The sequence below is a fragment of the Tetrao urogallus genome (genome assembly GCF_951394365.1).
Source record: "Tetrao urogallus genome assembly, chromosome: 1".
Taxonomy (NCBI): Eukaryota; Metazoa; Chordata; class Aves; order Galliformes; family Phasianidae; genus Tetrao; species Tetrao urogallus.
In genome coordinates this window covers 12,711,061-12,735,015 of record NC_136813.1, presented here as the reverse complement: position 1 = coordinate 12,735,015, position 23,955 = coordinate 12,711,061, and the positions used below count along the sequence as shown (strand labels likewise).

At 36.9% G+C, this 23,955-nt stretch overlaps 1 protein-coding gene across 2 annotated transcripts in view; it reads right to left on the bottom strand.

The window, feature by feature from the left end:
- CNTN5 (contactin 5) overlaps nucleotides 1–23,955 on the bottom strand; it is a gene marked incomplete at both ends in the record, with an annotated part of 322,983 nt that overhangs the window by 123,553 nt on the left and 175,475 nt on the right. For both annotated transcript variants that reach the window (XM_079544036.1, XM_079544037.1), the window contains 2 exons: nucleotides 1,056–1,237; nucleotides 19,443–19,545. In XM_079544036.1, the coding sequence (XP_079400162.1) occupies nucleotides 1,056–1,237; nucleotides 19,443–19,545 (285 nt within the window). The remainder of the gene's footprint in view (nucleotides 1–1,055; nucleotides 1,238–19,442; nucleotides 19,546–23,955) is intronic.

The window sequence follows — 23,955 nt, the reverse complement described above, 5'->3', positions numbered from 1 at the left end:
AAACAGATAACGTAGATAATTTGAAGTAGATTTCTGTAATGTTTGTTAGGACAAGGGGGTATGCCTTTCAACTAAAAAAGGGTAGATTTAGGTTTGATGTTAGGAAGAAACTTTTTACTGTGAGTGTGGTGAGGCACTGGCATAGGTTGCCCAGAGAATTGTGGTAGGTGCCAAATCCCTGGAGACATTTAAGGTCAGGCTGGACAGGGCTCTGAGCACCTGATCTAACTGTAGGCATTCCTGCTCATCGCAGGGGAGTTGGTCTGGACTGCTTTTAAACATTCCTTCCAATGCAAAAGATCTACAATTTCATGATTCTAAAATAAGAAACTTCTAGAGAATCAAGTAGAGGGCCATAGAGGTTATTAAGGCCTGCAAGCATCTCCTTTATGAGGAAAGGCTGAGAGGGGGTCTGGGACTGGGACTTGGAACTGTTCAGCCTAGAGAAGACTGAGAGGGGGTCTTGTCAACACCTACATAAGAATCTAATGGGAGACTGTCAAGTGGATGGGGCCAGGCTTTTTTCAGTGGTTCCAGTGACAACATAAGGGGCAACAGGAATAAACTGCAATACAGAAAATTCCACACAAATATGCAAAATAACTTCTTTACTGTGGGAGTGACAGAGCACTGGAATAGGCTGCTGAGAGCAATTGTGGAATCTCCTTCTTTGGACACCTTCTTGTGCAACCTACTGTAGGGAATCTGCTTTAGCAGGAGTTTGGACTAGGTGATCTCCAGATGTCCCTTCTAATCTGTGATTTTGCTGTGAAAAATTATAGACTTTTCAAATTATAACAAAACTTCTTAAAAAGAAGACAACACATAAGAATCAGGAAAAATGAAATCTTAAGCTAGTTTTTTGAGGAAGTCAATTTCATTCATGATTCAGGCTTCAATTCATTACTGGGGAACAAAGATATATATCTTAATTCAATAATGATTTTAATTCTGAAGAAATTTATTTATTTTCTACTGGACCGTAGCATACTTCATACATAGTAAAATCCTTGGACAAAGCATTGCTGTATAGTACTGTGTGCAGTTACACTTACTGTACACTTGTAGCTGTCCTCTGAAGACATTCCTTCCACGTGAGTTTTCAGCTTTACATTCATACATCCCTGCATCCTCTAGCTGAACATTAGGTATTTCAAGCACAGCTTGGGATTTTCTCAGACGGGCTTTACTTGGATTATGACCATTAACTTTCTTCCAAGAGATTGTTGGAACAGGGCTGAAATATTTAGTAAAATTTCTGTTAGCACTCTTTCACTATTAAGAATGTAGATTCTGTGATCCGGTAGTTTAAACATTTAATAATCTAAGGAGCAATAAAATATAACCACAATGAAGTTCATATATGCTTGATAAAGCTCACTTTCTGCAGGGAATCTTTAACAAATGGTTTCTTACATGGAATTTGTCTGTTTCATCCACAAGGGAGGCCAAGATTTTATTGAGATCAAATAAATCATTAGAAGTGCTCTCTTTAGAGCTTCTTCAGAACTCTATGCTTTACTCCTGAACATGTTCACTCTGTAGGTAAAAGAAAATAACAACTTCAAACACTAGATGAACTGAGAAAATTCCACCACTTCTTGATTTTCCTACCATGAACACGCAATCTTGGAGATGAGTAATTGATACATCTGACCACATGTGGGATTTCAGTAACACTGTACTTCGGGTAAAATAAAGTGACCAAAGTCTTGCAGACCTTTACTGTTATAACATTAAGTTATAAAACTAGTTTGGTAGGTACCACTTCTGACTGAATTACATACTTGCTCCCTAGAGAGGAAGGGTTTATCACTGTAGCTTCCACAGAGGACTATGGGAAAGCTCCAATTTTTCATTTACAATCATACTGAGAGAAGAACTAGATTAGTTAATGTTTGACTTCATTCAACTTTCTTTTCAGACCAAGCACTCCTCATTTTACAGGATTTTTATTCCATGATTTTCTGGTACATTTCTCTAAATATGGCAGTGGATACTTAGGGAAAAAAAAAAGAACTGTCCTTATTGTTTGATTGTGAGCTGTGAGCTATACTACTTCAGAAAAAAGATAGGTGGACATTATACAAGAAAATGTAACAATTACATGTTGATTCTTTTTCATAAAAATATCTTGGATTTATTTGAATTGCTTTCAAGTCTTAACTTGGATATGGATGCAGTTGGCAGAGATTGAAATTTAAAGAATTTATTCACTTCTACTATAATTTGCTCTATTCAGCTGATGGGATTTGCTACTGTTGTGTGAAGCTGTGGTAAACAAACAAACCCTTTTCCCAATATTTAAAACTGACCGATTTGATATACAACAAATACAGATGTGGCAATGTCATGGTTTTGTGATTTTTGATTTTTGGTATTCCACATCATAACATCATGTAGTGCACTGGAAGTTAAAGTGTTAATGTTCCATTTCCGAGTACCTGTCCCTGTACACCATAGAAGTCATGGGATCTAGCCCCTCCTCTTTCTTGCTCTTACTGTTGTGCAGGGTGTGTGTGAGAGAATGCTTCCTATCCATCCCAAGCTTTCAGGTTTGCTTGGACTTGGAAACTCTTTCTGTCTCCTATTTTACTTGATCTATTAGTCTCAATTTCAATTAGATTCAATTATATTGTGTTATCTTGCATTGCGATATCACAGTTAGTAAAATAAGTTTTCCTCCTTAGATTGTTGCCACTGTTCTGTTTTGCTTTTTTTCCTTGAGCCCAGCTCCCATCTCCCTTTTGCCTTTTCCTTCCCATTTTTGGGGGTTGGGGGGCTTTTGCCCCCATGTCACAGGCACAGATTGATCTAGTTAACTCCGTGACAGGCAACCATTGACGTTTATGTTTCTATTATTTCTATTATGTTTCTATTTATTTCTCAGCCAGCGAAAATTTGGGAAGTGAAAAACTGAAGTTGGGATCAGACTTTCGCCAGAATTGCTGCAAATTCAAATGCCTTATTAAGATTAAAAAAATTCATAGACTTCTGACTGGATGTTAGTATCTCCTGAATGCCACAGACTGTTGAAATTCACTGAGTCTGTAAGCACAACAGCCTTTACAAAGTTTATTTGTTGGCTAAGGTACAGTTTCTGGAATTGTATCTGCTATTCGTTTGAGTATATCAGAAACATAATCATTTAATAGCTTGTTGTGTTGATTACTTGGCAAAAGTTACTTCATTTTGAACACGTGTGGATTAATCTCTAATATTTAGTTCCTACAATAGCTCTTTGTTCTTTCACAACGGTCTTTATTACTGGTCCCTACAGAAGAAATCCATGAAGAATTTTTCATTTTTATCGAACTTCATCCTGTTCCATTTTTAATATTAAAAATAAAAGGATACCTCTTTCTCTTTACAAAACCAATAAAACCTACTTTTTTTTTCTTTTTTTTTTTCTTTCTTTTTTTTTTTTTTTATCTTTCCCATTTGATATTCCAGTTCATGGCTACATATTTTGATTTGCTTTCAAAATACAAGTAACTATCAAAATTACAGAATTGTAGAATGGCTTGGGTTGGAACGGACCTCAAGGATCATCAAGCTCCAACCCTGCTACAGGCAGGGCCACCAACTTCCCTATTTAATACTAGACCAGGCTGTCCAGAGCCCCATCCAACCAGGCCTTGAACACTTCCAGGGATGGAGTATCCACAGCCTCTCTGGGCAGCTTGTTCCAGCATCTCACCACTCTCGTAGTGAAGAACTTCTCCATGACATCCAACCTAAATCCTTCCTTCAAGTTAAAATGATTTCCCCTTATTCTATTATCTACCCTTTCAAAGAATTGACTCCCCTCCTTTTTATAGGCTCCCTTTCGGTACTGGAAGGAATTATTTTGATATGTTAGAAGTAGCACAAAACAAAAATTTTTTTTTTTTTTTTCATATTTCTAATTCCACATTTCACTTTGATGCTCAAAGTCAGTCTTTCTTTAGTGACTTCATGGAGATTTCATAAGAACTTTTTTGGGTTCATCTTGGATTATGAACTGTTTACATGCTTGTACTCTTTCTATATATAATATAATTATGCCATGCTTACTGGTTGCAAAACAGCAGTTCTAGCCAGGCAAATATTAAGTAACCATTACTGATTGCAAGACTGGTGTACAGTGTAAATTCTTCATGCTGGTACAATGCAGTACTACTCAATAACTGCTGTTTTATGAACGAGTTAAGTGGGCAAGTATAATCTATTTCACACCATAATATTGCCATGCTTGCCCATAATTCAGGCCTTCTGCCCTACTAACAGTAAAACAATGAGAACAACAACAACAAAAAAAGCTGAGGTATGTCTTCTATTGTCTTGGAAGAAAACTGGTTCAATACATTAGAATGATAAATGGAATTTTTCATGGTACATATTTCCATGAAACAATGAAGCTATAAACTTTTATTGTCTCATTTAGCTGTTACAAGATTATTCTGAAATTCAAGTGTTTAGAAAATTTCCTTTAAATTTATTTTAAATTTTTGAAATTTGCTTTAGTGTGTGCTACAGAAAATAAGTGTGTATAACATGGCAAATAAAAAAGAAACTAGATATTCTCTGGGTCATTAGAAACATATTTTAAAAATTCCATTTTTTCTTCATCAGTATGAAGTAGTAAGTGGAATTTTTCAAGGAGGAAGAATTACTTTAGAGTGTAGATGTAATGATTTCCAAAGGAAAGTACATCCAAACAGCAAATCATTATTCACAGACATCTTGTAGCTCTGCTTAAGGAAGCTTCTTATTTTCCTTGCATAACTCACAAGTGAGGTATGAATTTTACATCTGAAATAAAAAAATATCTGTGCCTATTTGCCTTTGTGACTCGTGTGAGTATAAAATGAAAGTATGAAAAATATCTGGGCAAGGATGTGAAAGAATAAAATTATAACTGTTCTAGAAAACTCACAAGATCTACCATGAAAGCTAACTAAAATTTGTGCTCATCAACAAAATATTGTCCATCTTTTCAAATGATCCACAGCTTAATTTATTTATTTTTAAAACAACTGACAATAAAAGTATCACATTGAGTTTATATATAATAATATAATATGCAAAATTTTAAAATCTTGTAATAACTATAATTTATTTGAGTCTAAGCAGATAATGTATGGGAATATTGGTTACTTGTTGAGTATGTAAAATGGCTCACATTTAATTCCTATGAGTACTTTAACACAACTTTCAGTTAAGCTAAAGATAAGCTTTCTTCTCACTTTTGGAAGGTGTTTAATCTTGATGGTAAATCTTAGCGTCACTGGGAAAAAATAAATTAACCATTTAATTCCAAAATACTATCATTAACCTTCCTATTTTTTTGAGCTGAAAAAAAATTCAGAGGTAATCTGTGACCATGGTAGCCATTACTGCAATTTTGTTCACTTTGGTTTTTAAGAAAATATAAGTTATAATTTTGTATTCCTATCTAGAAGAGAATGTAAGTGCAACATTTCAGCTAAATATTATTTAGGATAAATGCTCTTGAATTTGTTGGGAATATTCACAAGTCTCATTAGAAATAGAAGTGCTATGAAAAACATATATGAAGAAATTTCATACACTTTTTGTTTACCAATTTAATCTGAAATAAAAATATTTTTGGAAATTTAAAATACTTTTTCTGTGGATCTAAATTTCTAATTTTCAGCTGCAAATATAAATAAATAAATAAAGGTCATCTAGTCCAGCTCCCCTGCAATGAACAGGGACATCTACAGCTAGATCAGGTGCTCAGGGCCCTGTCCAACCTGACCTTGAATGTCTCCAGGGATTGGGCATCTACCACCTCCATGGGCAATCTGTTCCATTTTTGTGTCTACATTTAGAAGTTAGACAACGGCATTAAATCAGAGAAATCATAACACCAAGGCTAGGTAATGACAAATTTAGTGGAAAATGCTGAACAACTCCTGTGAATTCAACTTTGGTCATACTGCAAAATTCCTTACTCTGCTTACTCATCATTAAATAATGGATGTTACATCATGGAATAGAGGAGCAATGAATTATTTACTATTGTTAAATATGGACAAAGTTCATTTTTTTCTTCATTCATCCTGTGATTTTTTTTTATTTAGTCTTTTTATAATCTCTATCTCAATTTGTTGGCTGGAGATACTTTGAAGTGGACACATTATTATACGTTCATAAATTTATAAGGACATAAAAACAGTTAAGATGTCATAAGCCATTGACTTGGATATGGTTATGTAAACAGCATATGAGAAAATTTGAAATGTAAAAATCATATATGACATCTGTTGTGTGAATATAGCAGATAATGCATGAAGAATCTACAAATTGCAAGAAATTCTTTCCTTCTGATCCTTTCAACTTCTGACACAGAGAGAAATCCAACATATATGCTTCTGGGTAGTAAATTTGGAATGTAAACGGAAGCAGGCAGATTTCTGCAGCATAAGCGTTTCATTCTTGTCCTCAGTTTGAAGGTCACCTTTGCATAGAAGCTAAAAGCAACCATTCACAAAAATTCTCCTTTGTCTTTAAATATAAATCAAGGTGTCTAAATTACCAAACAGAGTTTTCAGTTACATTTGCAAGTTTTCTTTGGTAGTCCTTGGAGAGAAAGAGAAGGAACTGGTAATACTGATTCTTCATGACTGATGTCTTATTGATAGGGACTTGCAGCTTGCTGGGATTGATTTTTTTCCATTTTCCTAATGTCATATGATAAAAGCAATTAAATCTAAATATCAAAATGTAAGTATAAAGCACTTAGTCAGAGTGAGGCAGAATGAGGCCTGGGAGTGCTATCTGGGATTTACCAAAGAATCTTTATTACATTACTGTGAATGATTCCAATATTTGCAACAACATTATAAAGTCTATTCAAGAGAAAATCTTCTCAAAGGAGTGTAGAAATCAATCTAACTTGAAAAACAGGAACTAAATCAAATCCTACTCTAGCACCTTATATGAATTCTTACTGTAAATTAAAAATGAACTTTAAATTGATAGAAGTCTAAGATTTATTTGACATTAAAAGTATGTACTATGGAAGGAAAAAAATCTTAGATCTGCTTCTGTCTTATATAAAGAAATTGAGCATCAAGGAGGTATGTTCACATTTTAAAAGGTTCCTTCTTCTAATCAAAAGTCTGTCTCCAGGTGGAAGGACATCTCTATGAATAAAAATAACAAGTACTTTTTTATTGAGTGTACTCATTTCCCTCTTGGGATTGTTTTGCTATCAGTGAATGTGCAGAGTAGCTTTCACAGCTTTCATATTTGGCACTCTATATAATTAATTAACAAAAACTGCTTTCAAGACTGAGAAGTGGTGTGAAAGGGCATAGAGGAGCATGAATTTCTGTCATATGGGTTTTAGAAACATATATTTGTATACGATTTTTTTTCTCTAGCTTGCAGTTTAATGTTAGTCAAATCTTTTCACTATTTTATATTAATATTTCCATGTTATAAGAGCAAGCAGACATTTTACAGATCTGTGATCTGTACATGAAAAGATCATTTTTGAAATTGAAAGCAAATTGCTATCTGTGGAATTCTGCATTATGATTTGCCTAATATTTGACAGTCCTAACATTCTTGCTTGTTTTGTTCCCCTGGTACTTCTCCTATTTGCAAAGAAAAAAAACAAACAAGCACACAGTATTTGAATCTCTAGTTCCACAAGCAATTGAATATGTACTAACTAGAATGATTTGTTCCATTTAATGCAAGCCAGGGATCTTGCACTGTGAGTATAATAACACATATAAAAGTCAAGTCAAAATTAGCTTTCAATTCACTTGCAAATTATATATTAAAAACTTCTTAGTATTCCTCAATCTCCCATCCTTCATTTTTCACTGTAGTGATTTATCATGTCTTTTCATGCTTCATTTTGGCCAACAGCTCCTGTGTAGGGGGTGACAGTTTATGTGTTATTGTCCGAGGAATCAGTGGAAATGAGAGCTGTAAATGTGCACTAAATGTTTTGAAAATTGACTCATCTATAGTATCACAAGTATCTCTGCTTATCACAGTTGTCATAGGAAGAGGCAAGGACTGTCTCATGTTCATGAGAAAGTACAAAGAGACATAATATCTAAAAGAGAAGCAGTTTCTGGGGTTGAAAATTTTTTTCACTTTTGACTGCATTTCTGAGCTATGTCTCTGACTGCCACCACGGTATAAAGATCTGAGATCATACCCCATAGCTACCAGTACTGCCAGTGTTGGAGGGAAGAGCTACTGATGTAATCTACTTGAACTATTGTAAGGTTTTTGATACAGTCCACCATAATGTTTTTGCCTCTAAATTGGAGGGATATGGGTACAATTAATAGAAATGGCTAGATTGCCATATCCAAAGCGTTATAGTTAGTAACTCAGTGTCTAAATGGAAAACAGTGATGTGTGGTGTCCCTCAAGGACACAAGCACTTCTGAGTCAGGACAAGTACAATGCAATATCTTAATTACTGTGGGATTGAGTGCATCCTCAGTAAGTGTGCTGATGAAACCAAGTTGAGTGGTGCCATAGACATGCCAGAGAGACCTTAACAGGTTTGAGAGGAGAACCTGTGTGAATCTTGTCGAGGTCAACAATGCCAATTGCAAGATTCTGGCATGTGGTCTGGAAGCAGTTTCCACTGCCAGTAATGTTTCAGAGAACATATTGAGAGCAACTCTGCAGAAGATTTAGAGATACCAGTGGATTAAAAGTAGAATATGAATAGTCAATATTCATATTCTTTCTAAGCCTCCACCAAGAAAACAGCCATATTCTGGGCTACATACAAAGATGAGTGGCCAGCAGGTCAAGAAGACAATTTTCCCCATCTGCTCTGCTCTTGTGAGAACTTGCTTGGAGTACTACATACAATTCTGTGTCCATGTATGGCAAATAAAGGGGATGACAATGCCTTCTAATGAGAAATAAGCACTATGGAGCAACAGCAACAGTAACAGGCAACAAAGAAAAATTGTCTCATCCATCTGACAACCAGTGACAGATCAAGAAAAATGCCATCTCTACCCAGAGAGATGCTTTTTTCTCAGTTGCTAACCCTTAAATGAGGGTGAGGAGTTGTGGATCCAGGCTCCACTCCTTCTGGCCACTCAGGTGCATTGCTTGCACCTGAGCTCCCTGGGTAAGCTACTCCTTCTTACCTGGTGCTCCAGGTAACCAATGCTTAACCATTGGTTCAAGCTGTGACCTGGCAATTCCACTACAGTCCGTCAAAACTAAAGCACTGATCTGTTAGAGTGCATCCAAAGGAGAGACACAAAAAATGTAACACCTCTACTGTGAAGAAAGGCTGAGATGTTGGTGTAGTTTACCTCGGAGAAGAGAATCACTGAATTATAGAATTCGTAGCTATAGAATTCTATAGTTATGGTTTGGATTGGGAAGGACAGTTAAGGTCACCTAGTTCCAACCTCCCTGCTAGGCAGGGATGGCTCCTGCTAGACTAGCTTGAAGTCCTTTCAGCCTGGCCTTGAACACCTCCAGGGAGAGGACATACACATCTTTGGACAACTCATTCCAGAGTCTCACCCCATTCACAGTGAAGAATTCCTTCTTAATATCTAGTCTAAAGCTACCCTTTCAAGTTTAATGTCATTTCCCCTCATTCTGTCACTACATACCCTTATAAAAAGTCCCTCCCCAGCTTTCCTGGAGTAACATTCAGGTACCATTCAGGTACTGGAAGGCTGCTATAAGGTCTCCCTGAAGCCTTCTCTTCTCTAGGCTGATAAGCCCCATCTCTACCAGCCTGTCCCTCCATGGGAAGGGTTCCAGACCTCTGATAATCTTTGTGGCATTCCTCTGGACTCATTCCAACAGCTCCACGTCAATCCTTAGTTGAAGGCCCCAGAAGTGGACACAATAATCCAGATGGGGTTTCACAAGAGCAGAGCAGAATACAGAATCATAAAATCATCAGAGTTGGAAAGGACAATTAAAGGTCATCTAGTCCAATTCCCTTGCAAGGAACAAGGACATCCACAGCTAGATCAGGTTTCTCACAGTCTAGCCCAGCATGACCTTGAAAGTCTTCAGGGACAAGGTATCCACCATATCTCTGTGCAACCCATTCCATTGCCTCACCACTCTCTCTGTAAAGAAAGACTTTTTCCTTATATGTGACCTAAATCTACTGTCTTTAAGTTTGAAACCATTTTCCCTTTTCCTATCACTACAGACCCTGCTGTCCCCTTCTTTCTTGTAGTTCCCCTTTAAATACTGAAGATTCAATATCACCTTGGAGCCTTCTCTTCTCCAGGCTGAAGATCCCCAGCTTTCTCAGCCTGTCCTAATAGCAGAGATGTTCCATTCCATGGATCATTTTTGTGGTGATGTTCTCCAACAGGTCCATGTTGTTACTGAACTGAAAACTCCACATCTGGATGCAGTACTCCAGGTGTGGCCTCACCAGTGCAGAGTTAGAGGGGTAGGATCACCTCTCTCAACCTGCTGGCCATGCTTCTTTTGATGCAGCCCAGGACGTGGTTGGGCCTTCTGGGCTGCAAACACGCATTGCCAGCTCACGTTGAATCTTTCATCAACTGATATCCCCAAATCCTCCTTAGGGCTGCCCTTAAGCCATTCTTTGCCAAATCAGTATCTGTGCTTGCGATGGCCCTGACCAAGGTGCAAGACCTTGAACTTGACCTTGTTTAATTTCATGAGTTTCTCCTGGGTCCACCTCTCAAGCCTGTCCAGGTCCCTCTGGATGACATCCCTTCCCTCAAGCATGTCAACTGCACCACCCATCGTGGTGTTGTTTGCAAACTTGCTGAGGGTGCACTCAATCCCATTGCTGCCTACAAAGATGTTAAATAGCACCGGTCTCAGCGCTGATAATTGAGAAACACCACTCATCACCAGCCTCCATTTGGACACTGAGCTGCTGACCAATAATTTCTGAGTGTGATCATCCAACTAATTCCTTATCCAGTGAGTGGTCCACCCATCAAATACATTTTTCTCCAACTTGGCTACTAGGTGTGAGGTTGGACAGTGTCAAATGCTTTGCAGAAGTCCAGGGAAATTACGTCAGTTGTTCTTCCTTTATCCAATGACACTGTAACTTCATCATAAAAGGCCAACAAGGTTGTCAGGCATAACTTGACCTTGGTGAAGCCATGTTGCTTACCACCAATCACCTCATTTTTATTTTCCATGTGCCTTAGTAAGGCCTTCAGGAGGATCTTCTCCATGACTTTGCTAGGCACAGAGGTGAGATTGACTGGCCTGCAGTTCCCTGGATCTTCTTTTTTTCCATTCTTGAAAATGGGGGTAATATTTCCCCTTTTCCTGTCATTGGGAACTTTACCAGACTGCCATGTTTCAAATATGATGGGTAGTGGCTTGGCAACTTCATCTCCCAGTTCCCTCAGAATAGAAAGATCTTGTTGCACCTTCAGGTTCTTTAAATGATCTCAAACGTGATCTTCATTTACGATGGGCAGGTCTTCCTTCTCTCAGTTCTCACCTTCACTTTATCCAACTTGGGTGGTACAGTTAGAGCCCTTGCCAGTGAAGACTGAGGGAAAGAAGTCATTGAGCACCTCAGCTTTCTCTGTATCCCTTGTGACCATGTCTCCAGTTTCCTCCTGGAGAGGGCCCACATCTTTCCTAGCTGTCATGGTTTTATAATTTTGGAATGGTATTCCACATTATGTCATCATGTAGTGTACTGGGAATTGAAGAGTTAACGCTGCAATTCTGTGGATTGTCAATAGTTCCAGTTATCGAATCTCAGAAGAGAAAAATGAACTATTGCTCCCAGAAGACTTCATTATTCTGTTTCCTTTTTTCAGTCACAGAATCACCGAACGGCCAGGGTTGGAAGGGACCTCAAGGATCATGAATCTCCAACCCCCCCTGCCACAGGCAGGGCCACCAACCTCCACATTAAATGCTAAACCAGGCTGCCCAGGGCCCCATCCAACCTGGTCTTGAACACCTCTAAGGACGGGGCATCCACAACCTCTCTGGGCAGCCTGTTCCAGTACCTCACCACTCTCTGGGTAAAGAACTTCCCCCGGTGTCCGACCTAAATCTCCGCTCCCTCAACTTAAAACCATTTCTTCTCGTCCTACACATATCAACCCTTTCAAAGAGTTGATTCCCCTCCCCTCTGTAGGCTCCCTTTAGGTATTGAAAGGCTGTAATGAGGTCACCCCGCAGCCTTCTTTTCTCCAGTCAGGGGAAAATAAAACTGACTGGAAGTCATGAGACTGGCTCTCTCTTTTTGTTTGTTTTGCTCTGTATGCTCCTTGGCCATCTTACATACAGCGTTAGAGTAAGGACTTCACTTTCAAACACTCCCTCATTTTATTTTATTTATTTGCTTCTGTTTCTATTATATTGTATTATATTGTGTTGTCTCATGTTCTGCTATTATATTTATTAAGTTTTTGCTTAGCGTATTGCTGCTGTTTTACTCACATAGGCCCATCTTCCTGCCTTCTTCCTTCCCTCCACCTCCCTTGCCAGGGTATAAATGCATGGATCCCTTCATGCCCTGTTGGGGAACTAGGCCAAACCAAGCCAAATTGTGACACTAGCTTTCCTTTTGTTATTCCTCCCAGGTGCAAGACTCTTCACTTGCTCTTCCTAAACCTCATCAGGTTCCTTAGAATATTGAAATACCTGTAGAATTTCTTCTTGTTCTCCTTTATGTCTCTGACTAGATTTAATTATATCTGGATTTTAGCTACCCTAACTTGATCCCTGGCTACTTAGGAAACTTCTTTGTAGTCCTCCCAAGTGACCAGTTCCTCCTCCCACTTCCTACAGGCTTTCTTTTTACTCTGGGGAGACATTATTTTTGTCTTTCAGGGAATAAAGATGGATTATAAGAAAGATATAGAAAAACATTCTATAAGGGCTTTAGTGGCAGGAAAAAAAAAGGATAATTGTCTTAAACTGAAAGACGGTAGATTTAGATTGGATATAGGGAACAAATTTTTTCATGACAAGAATGTTGAGAAACAGGAACAGTTTGCCCAGGAAAGTTGCAGATGTTCCTCTGCTGGAAATGGTCAAAGCCAAGTTGGATATGTCTTTGAACAACTTGATCTATTGAAAGATGACCCTGTTCATGGCAGGGATGAATAGAACCACATGCTCATTAAATTCTCTTTCAACCCAAACCATTCTATAACAATGATACTATGATTCTATGATTCTGTAAATATTCATCTGCTGTTTTGCACCTTGACACTTCACTCATCTCAGTGTCATTGGTACATGATCTAATGTAGAATCACCAAAGTTTGGGAAAGACCACTGAGTTCATCAAGGCCAGCCACCTTCCCATCCACTGCCATGGCCACTAAATCTCAGTGCTACATCTACAGCTTTCTTGAACATTTCCAGGAACAGTGACTCCACCACTTCCCTGGCCAGCCTGTTCCAATGCATTACCACTTTTTTTGAGAATAAATTTCTCCTAACATCCAACCTGGACCTCCTAGAGAAACCTAAGGCCATTACCTTTTGTCCTATTGCTAGTTACCTGGGCTAGCAGAGAATTACTTAAAGTTTGTTTTAAACTGAGAAAAGTACAAGTTTCTTGTTCGTCAGCATAATACATGGGCTGGAGTGGAATGTTGCATATTGAAGAGTTTTATGTTAGAAAAAAAATGGTCTTGGAGCAGAAATGCTTGTGAGGCTTTTTGTAACACTAGATCAGTGTGAAGAGGTCAGCTTACAAGAAGATCTCTTCTGCTTCTCTTGACAGTTTAAAGTGAGAGACATTTCCGGCTGGATCTGAACCTATAAAGAACCTTGTTTATCTCCAGAAAAGATATGAATGCCAGTTCCACAACATACTTTGTTAGTAAAAATAATGTCTTACTGTATTTGTCTAGATCAGACAACAAAAAGATTAAAGCCAGGGAGATGTATATGAAAGTCCTAGAATATAGTTTTAACTGATGGACATCAAGGGAAGGACAAATCTTACAGATGCGATTAGAAGAGAGGGTCAAGTTTTCTGCTATGCAATTAAGAAAAACAGAGGGTAATATGTAATATTTTATTCAACTATGTTGAAAGACCAGCAAGTACAGCATAGAATTGTGCAGCCTGGATCTGTGACTTGTTATTGTAGGATAATTTTCTACTAATTTTGTGGTCCTGTATGAAATCGCATATGGCCAAGTTTAAGAAAAGAAAGGAACGAAGTAATATAAAACCTTTGACCAAATATTACTATATGGCCTTTCTTCTTTTCTGAAATTGTTATCATCCTCACTGCACAGCTAAATGAAACATCCATCTAACATGTAAACTAGCAAAATGTATCTTTTTAATCCTACAAAAAGTTATACAGTGATTTGAATCCTTTGTAGCCATTATCTGATTGTCTTTGTGAGTACTTCATACAAAAATAACATTTTTAGATTCTTCATACAAATGCTTCACAGTTCCAGTCAAATCCTCTCCAGTAGATCATATAGACTTTTTATAATATAACCCTAATCTTTGCATAGATATCATATTCACCTATTAAAATACATTTTACTTTTATTTCTTCACATTGTAATGTTTTCATTAAGCTCTCCTTATGTGTGCATAGTGTGTAATGAAAATATTGATAGCAATGTTATTGATAATACAAAAATAAGTAAATGTTAATATTTAAAAAAAAATTAATAAAAGCTTGAAGTGCTTTTTTTAAAATCATTTTAAAAAATCAAGTTGAGGAAAAAAAATAAAATTCCGCATTCCATGGATTTAAAACTGTGATATGTTTACAAATCAGAATTTATTCAAAGAGTTCATTATTTCTAGAGAATATTTTAAAACATCTCCTGAAATATAATTTACAACATTTCATTTGATTCTGTGATTTAAAAATATATAATGTTACCTCCTCTTTATCTCATTTAAAGAGCAAGATTTAAAAATAGACTGAGTTCTTGTAGACCACATATTAGGTGGGGTGATTGTTTATGGTTGGCAATAGATCTGTTCAAAAGGGTGTTTATAATATAATTATTAAAGCAAAATTAACTGTAACACCAGAAAAATAGTTTTACCACAACCTCATCATAATAGAAGTAATAAAAGTAAGTCAATATCTCTTTAATTCCTATCTTTTACTGAGATTATTTTGCAGTAAAGGCAAAGAGTTTATATTAGTAAAGTGAACTAATTTAGCATTTATAAATAATATTGATATACTGTAGAGATGTTCCTATTGCATCAAAATAACACAAAATGAAACCTTCTGTCAAAATATAGAAAAACAATCATATGAAGTGTAAGAAAAAATGACTGTCGGAACAATTATCTATTGATTCTTGTGATTAAACTCTGCCTGATGATCTGTGTGGTTAAAAAACAAGCAAAACATTAAAAAAAAAAAAAGGATACATATATATATATTTCATTAAAACATTAATTCCATTTTTAAAGCAAAGTTTGAAACTTTAGCAAATATGGCTATAGACCACATCCTCTGATTTGTTATAGTAATAAATAAAATATTATTACTCACTCAAACTTCGCTTTAGGCACAGAATCATAGAATCACAGGCACCACATAATAAAAATATATATTTTATTTCCTTGCTGTAACCAGAAAACTAGTGAGGTTTATGTTGATAACAAAGTAAAAGCAGCAGTATAGTATGTTGCATTGCCAAAAATACAATGAAAAAAAGGTTGAACTGCGAAGGCCATGTAATGTGATGCAACTTGGTTTTAAAATATATCTGTGTGAAAAAGTATGTTCAGAAAAATTGTTTGAAATGGAAAGCAGAAGTCAATCTAGATCTATATACCTGAAACAAGGGAAAAAAGAGCAGGATTGTACTAACACTTCCTTTTTCTTGAGCTGCTTTCCTCTGAGGGCACAACTGTTTGGTTGTTGGAAAGGAGTGTATTTAAAACTTAGACAGAGTCCTGTATCATTGTCTAAACTATCTATAAAATTTATTTCCATTTACTGTTGCTTTTAAGACCCATGTAAAAATAAATTAAAAGTACTTCTGAGATAAATATTCTCCAAAGTCAGAAAGTGTTAAAATGAAGAGTGTTGTGACTGAAATCATTGCAAGCATGTTGTCATGTAGTTCTTATGAAAAGTTACAAAAGTTAGTCCTTTATTATTGTATGAGTTTATTTTTCTGAATTTTTCTTTGCCAAAAATACGACTGTCTGTTACACTAGCAAAGAAGCCCAAATTAAAATGATCCTAATTAATATGACATAATTAAAAGGGTGACAAAAAACATATACATGTGCTCCGTGTATATGTATATGTAAAATATAGAAGTAATCAAAACACAAGTCTTTGTGTGTGTATAAATCTAGTTGTAAAAAACATCTTCAAATAAATGTAGATCAGCATTAAAAAAAAACAAGACAAAACACTAAACATAGCTAATTGCAAAAAGCACTTTGGTGTATATTACCTATATATTTATTTTGTATTCTTCTGTTTGTTATATATCTACAATGGATAAATGCAGCAATTTCTTTGCCAATTACTGTTGATCATTATAAGCAGCATTATGTCATTCAAATAACATTATTTAGACATATTTCATTTCTGTATTATTTTGAATTCTTTAGAAACTATAAAATCTATTTATCTCTGACATTCACAACATAATATTTTCTCCTGCAACTGAACAAGCAACATATTGCGTAGGTCAAAATAAAATCCTTTTTGGAGAATTTCTACTTGTTAAGCAATTTAGTTTGAAGACAAAAGCTGCACAGCTCCAATTTGTTCAATTTCTACAGTCCAGATCCAATTCACTTAATTTCTATAGTCATAGTGACTGGCAGCTCTAAATAAACACTATTAATAAATCATTAATCTGTAACTAGGCTCTTTTTGGAATGTTTTCAGATGCCTGGAAATCTTGCTGGAATGTCTGTCATACTCACAATTACATGCGTAAGAGGAGAGCAATTTTTGAGACTGCTAAATTAAAACAAAAGGAAAACAGCAGCACATTGGTTTTGAGACTTCAAATCTCAACATATTAAATAAAGGGCTAATTAGAAGCTAATATGGTTTGGTAATAGGCACTTGTGGCAGCAGAACAAGAAAAAATTTGTACAAGCTATCAGAAATAAGAGATGGGGAAAAAAATGAAAGTGATGAAAATGAACAGGGAACCTGATAAGAAGATAAGGATTATGTATGTTAAAACTACTTGCCCATTGCAATAGCAGCAAATGGGATCAACTTATTAGAACCTTAAATTTCCTGATGGATCAGGTATTCTGTTTTTCTTTGTTGTTTTTTGTTTGTTTGCTTGTTAAATTTCAGTGCCAAATATGAATCTGGAAATAAACTAATTGAAGCTCTTCCTGTCGACCATCACCTTCCTTATATGGCGGCTTGAAAGACTGAGTCTTTTTGAGACAGTTTACTAAATCTCAAGGTGCTGATAATGGAAAGTATTAGCACCTGCTTTTCTTGCCTACAAGATGTTTTATGCTTGGTCTTGACAACATTTGGTGAACATCCTCTTCAATGGAAAGTGACAGTTGACTAGGAGTCTGCCTGCAACTGCAATTTAATTCCAACAAGAGGAAGAAAATGAAACGAATATGTTGGTTACTGCTCCAGCCATAGCCAGGAGTCTAAAAGAGACTTGTTGCCGATATTAACCCGGCACAAAAGTAGTTAGCATTGCTGACAGGAGGAAGCCTGGAGCAACCTGCCTATACAATCAGCTATTCTTCTCATGTAATCTAGTATCTCTGTAAATCTCCCCATTTATTGGTTTTCTGTTCTCTCTCATGTACCCCTTTCCTTGTCTTTGCTGTACAAAATATAAAAATTGTGTTTTACCCCACAGAAGTTCTCCCCACACATTTTTTTTCGAAGCTCCTGCTCACATTTTGGTGGAACATGAATCTACAAAAACCAGCCACTGCCTGATGGTTCCCTGCATGCCTCCTAAATTTTGTTTGGACTGATTGAGCACTGTCCTATTGTTCACTTTAAGGTTACTGGGCATAAATAGATACAATTAAAACGATATTCCTCTGCAGTTGTTTATGAATATTATGTTGATGTAGTCACCAAGGTTAACTAGGATGTTGATCAAATGTTTTTGGATTGCCAGCAGAAACAGGCGTGAAGGAAAGCAAATATAAGACAAATCTCATCCAGCTATTAAATATAAATTGTTAAGGGAAAAACCTGAGCCAAATCAACCAACCATCAAAGCAACAACAACAAAAAGTAATAAAAATGACATGAATGTCAAAATAGCTATCAAAACATAAAAAGGTCCTCTCAGGTGACGGGAGTGGTGATCTTCAGGAAATTACTCTATTACTTTAAAATTCCTTTCCTCTGGAATTTATTTCCTACTTAGGTGGACAAAAAAGAAGAGCATACGGAACCCCTGACATGGCCCTAGACAAACTGAATTGTGAAATTCCACCATAAATGGTACAAAGCAAAAACCTCCCGCTGTTTCTTAATTCAAGCCAGCCCATGAGGAATCTGTATGTACCCTATTAAGCCATTAACTTGAAAACCAGGCAGGATAAGTGATATGAAGCTGTTTGACCAGGGAAAATATGAGCAAAAACAGCATCACTGCAAAAACAAACCGAATGGTGTTCAATACTGTGTGATTTCACTGATACATTTGACACAGACCTCTTCTAATTTTAAGGTGTACTTTTTTGAAAAAGAAAATCTTTTGTGTTTTTTTATATATCCGTAATTTTAATTGTTTTAATTCCATAATTTTTAATTCCATAATTTTCAATTATGGAACACATTTTTTAATATATATACAAAGGCAACAATATTCTCTTTGAGTCACTCGAATCACTATTTAGATCTGCCTGAATGTATACTATCCTTGCCACACTTACTCTTTACAATGACAATAACAGCAACTGCCACAACAAAATCAAAACATTATCAGTTCCCCACCTAGATATGTATGCAAAACACATATTCTCTAGTAAAGCAATTAGCTCAGGTAGAAATGAGAGAACTTCAGTTTCTACAAACTGTGTTAGGAAATGCTCAGATCATTGTGCTGTGATCTTCATAAACAACAACAACAAAAAAAAACAAAAACAAACAAAAAACCAATAACTGTATTTTGGAAAAAAAAAGATAATAATCTTTTTTATTCTCCAATTACGATATTTTGGCAGAACAAAATGTTAAAACGTTATCACAATAAATACAAGCGTGAGTGTAGTAAAATTTTCAACACAAAAACTGTTCTCTTTTTCTTTGTGAGAACACTACTTTTCATTTTGACAGACTTTTAAGTTGAACGAATTATTGTCCACAGAAATGGTTGGGCAGGGAATTCATAATTAGTTTAAGCGTGCAGAAAGGGATGTCTGTGAAAATGCAATACAACAAAATAATGGGACAACAAATTAGACGTGTCACATCTTAATAAACAATCATGTCTAATTATGAAATAATCTGGACTTACTTGCCAAGTGCAAAACATTCCATCTTAACAGTAGTTCCCCTTGCTGCTGTGACTGTGTAAGGAAAATGAACTTCAATTTTTGGTTCATACTCCCCCATCACACCTGGAAAATAAGAAATGTTTAAAATGAAATATCACCAGTTTTCCATATATTGACATATCATATCTTATATATATCAGAAAAAATGCTGTGGCTTAATTTTGAACATGCCCAGCAGTAAAGCTAATAACTGGCATAAATAGCCTAATTTATAGAATCACAGAACCATATAATAGCTTGGGTTGGAAAGGACAGTACAGAAATATAAGATGGAAAAATCATCCAGTTCCAATCCTGCCATGGGCTGGTTGCTCCCCACCAGCTCAGACTGCCCAGGCCCCATCCAACCTGGCTTTGAGCACCTCTAGGCATGGGGCACTGCAGCTCTCTGGGCAGTCTGTGCCAATGCCTCATCTGATATGCTCTTTTCAGATCCAGTATATATTTTAAAATGCTCTTCATGGCCACTAGCCACACTACAACAAGTTTTGAGAAAAAGGACATGCAGAGGGACAAAAAGTTCAATGATTTAATTTTCAACAGCCTTTTTAATTTTGGAAATGATTAATTGGGACAACACACATTATACATGTTAAACAAAAATAGGAAATCATTTTTGGATATGAAAGATGTAAACATTGACATCAGCAGAGATATCTGGTATTTAGTATGGAGTGACTGACAGTAGGATTGCAAGAATTAGAAATGAATAGAAGGAGGCAGTTTACATAAGGCAAAGTGTGTAGTTTGTATTTGACGTGACTGAGAGAAAAATGTCACAGTGTGAATGAAAGAAGAGTATGCTAACAACTGCACTTGATTAGAAAGAGGATGAGCTATCAGGGTAAGCAGTAAAATCTACATTAAAAAGAATGAGAATTAGATTTGTGGATTAGAAAACTGGATAGAATCTGAGTTGTGGATACACTAACAGCAAGGCAAAACTGGTCTAAATCTATAAAAATCATTCAAGATTTTTCAAAGAAATTCCAGTGTACAAACAAACAAGACTTTAAGAGAAAAAGAAGTGAGAAGGAGATCTCTTATGCAAGAAAAAATAAAGGAAGAATCATAAGGATGCACATGAAAGCAATGGAATATAGAATTTGCAACTGAGAGAAGACCAGCTTGAGTGATAGGCAAAAAAATAACCTACAAGCTAGAAGGACAAAAAGAAAAAAAAAAAGCTGAATGGTAAACTTTAATTATAGTCCTTCAAATGTTCCTTATGAAACTAAGGATTTTCCATCAGGTCTGTGCTCTATTAATGCTCCCACAGGTTACTTTTGTGAGAGCTTTTTTTCAGAAATGTTGGGTCTGTTCTCTCATTTACCAGTGCACGACAAGAATGAAGTTGTACAGATTGGTACGTATTTCTGCATTACATGATTTAAAAAGCCCTCGATTTTCGCCCTTGGAATGTTATGTTAAACTTTGTCATGATTTCCCAAATCAGTATAGAATTATCAGTGAAAATCATCAAAAATAACATTCAACTAGTATACAACTAATTGGTCATAGTATTTATCTGTGTAACAGAACATGCAGATTTCCTCATTTCATTAGTAACTATTAAGTGCCTTTTTCATTCACTGAGTGAAGAGTATTTTTTTTTTTTTTTTTTTGCCCCAGTGGAAAAACTAACAAACAGAGATTTTATAGCTAGGAAGCATTAGGTTAGCCTGCAATCTTTGGTTAAAGACTTCATCTTGTTTTCTGAAAATATATTTTAGATCAGCTTTCTCTTGTTTTTATACAAAAATGACTGCTTACAGAGGTTGATAGTGATAGGACAAGGGGGAATAGTCTTAAACTGAGACAGGGAGGTTCAGGTTAGATATTAGGAGGAAGTTTTACACACAGAGGTTGGTGACGCACTGGAACAGGTTGCCCAAGGATGTTGTGGATGCCCCATCCCTGGAGGCATTCAAGGCCAGGCTGGATGTGGCTCTGGGCAGCCTGGTCTGGTGGTTGGCAAGCCTGTACAAAGCAGGGAGGTTGAAACTAGCTGATCTTTGAGGTTTTTTTCAACCCAGGCCACTCTATGATTCTATGATATGATTCTATGAAATAACAAAATCTTTCTTTCCACCTGAAAATGTGAATACATCCAATTGTATAAGCATTTAAACATGTCTTTAAAAGCTAAGTTAGTTCAGCTAGAAAATTTAAATGTATCAAATCAAAACAATGTTATTTCATTACTTGGATCTAAATACTGGTAGATTTAATTAAAAACGAAAAACAAAAAACAAACACATAGTTATATAAGTATTAGATACAGTAACAATTATGACCTATTTTCCTAAAAATCATGATTAAATCAATAGCTTAAATTAAAAGTTTAATGAGCTCTTAAAGAAATACTCAGCCTTGTACAAGAAGGCAAATTCTGAGCCATGTCATTGAAGGTTAAAAGATTTTGATGTATGTTTTTTCTTTTGAAGAGAAAAAAGGAAATTAAACTTTGTGCCCTGGATATTCAAATAGAGTCAGGATATCAGCCAAATTTAGTCAATTAACATTTTCTCTAGCCTGAACTGAAATCATTCCTACCCTAATCTGTCATTAAAAAATTGTCCCCACTGTCTCATACTATAGCAATAATTTTCATCATTTAATTATACTCCTTGTGATTTTACAATTTCTTTCCTTTTTTTTTTTTAAATAATATATATATATACATATGAATGACTGTGGGATGGTTTAGTCAGTGCCTGGCATGATGATGGCTGCTGATAGGATCTACCTAGGTCACAGGAGAAAATCAGAATTCTGGCCCAGGATCTGTCTAGGTGCACTGTCAGGGGTTTAAATTAGGTTTGAAGGGGGAAGGTGCAACCCTGCCCATGACACGATGCATGATAGCACAGCTAAGTTAGAGGGACAAAGCGTTAGCAGGGGCACTCAACCTACTGCATCTTATGATGAATATTAGGGCTTCAAACTAGATTTGATGGGGGATCTCTTGCAACCTGGAAGGCCAACAATATGCTAGGTTCCCCCAGCTCGAGTATTGAGTCCAGATTTGGGGCCTCCTGTACAGGATGGATGCAGAGCTGTTGGGTCACAGAATCACACAGAATCACAGAATGGCCAGGATTAAGGATGGCCAAGGATCATGAATCTCCAACCCCCTTGCCACATGCAGGGCCACTAACCTCCACAGTTAATACTAGACCAGACTGCCAAGGGCTCCATACAATCTGGTCTTGAGCACCTGCAGGGCCAGGTGTTCAAGACAAGGACATCCACAACCTCTCTAGGCAGCCTGTTCCATCACCTCACCACTCTCATATTTACTATTAACGAACGATTATACTATTACTGTTTACAAACTTCCCCCTGATATGGAACCTAAATCCTCCCTCCTTCAACTTAAAACCATTTCCCCTTGTTCTGTTGTTACCTACCCTTTCAAAGAGTTGGTTCCCTTCCTGTATGTAGGCTCCCTTTAGATACTGAAAAGCTACAATGAGGTTACCCTGCAGCCTTCTTTTCTCCAGGCAGAACAAACCCAGCTCCCTCAGCCTGTCTTCACAGGGGAGGTGCTTCAGTCTCCTAATCACATTTGTGGCCCTCCTCTGAACCCCCTCCAACAGCTCTGTCTTTCTTGTATTGGGGGCTCCAGACCTGGACACAGTACTCCAAATGGGGCCATCAGAGTCACCCATTGGATGGATACCATTTGTTTTCAAGCTGCAAGAACACACTGCTGGCTCATGTTAAGCTTTTCATCCATCAAGACTCCCAGGTCCTTCTCTGCAGGGCTGCTCTCAAGGACCACTCCTTCCGGTCTGTATGGATGCCTGGGATTTCTCTGGCCCAAGTGCAAAACTCTGCACTTTGCAGTGTTGAACCTCATTAGGTTCACCTGGGCCCACCTTTCAAGCCTGTTGAGGTCCCTCTGAATGGCATCCCTTCCTTCCACTGTGTCAACCACACCACTCAGCTTGGTGTCATCAGCAAACTTGCTGAGGGTGCATTTGATTCCATCAACAATGTCATTGATAAAGATGCATCAGTCCCAAAACAGACCCTTAGGGGACGCCGCTCATTATTGGCCCCCACCTGGACATAGAGCCATTGATGACCACCCTCTGCGGCCTTTTAACCAATTTCTTATCCATCAAGTGGTCCACCCATCAAATCTACATCCCTCCGATTTGGAGATAAGGATGTGGTGGAGGACCATGTTAAAAGCCTTGCTCAAGTCCAGGTAAATGACATCGGATGCCTTTCCTTTGTCCACCAGTGCCATCACTCCATCACTGAAGGCCACCAGATTGGTTAAGCATGACCTGAGGGCAACAAATATGATCAAAGAAGCATGACTATGAGGAAAGGTAGAGAAATGAACTTGTTCAGCTTGGAGAAGAGAAGGCTCTGGGAAGACCTCACTGAGGCCTCCCAGTACTTGAAGAGAGCTTACAAGCAAGAGGGAGACCAACTTTTTTATGGTCTGATTGTGAT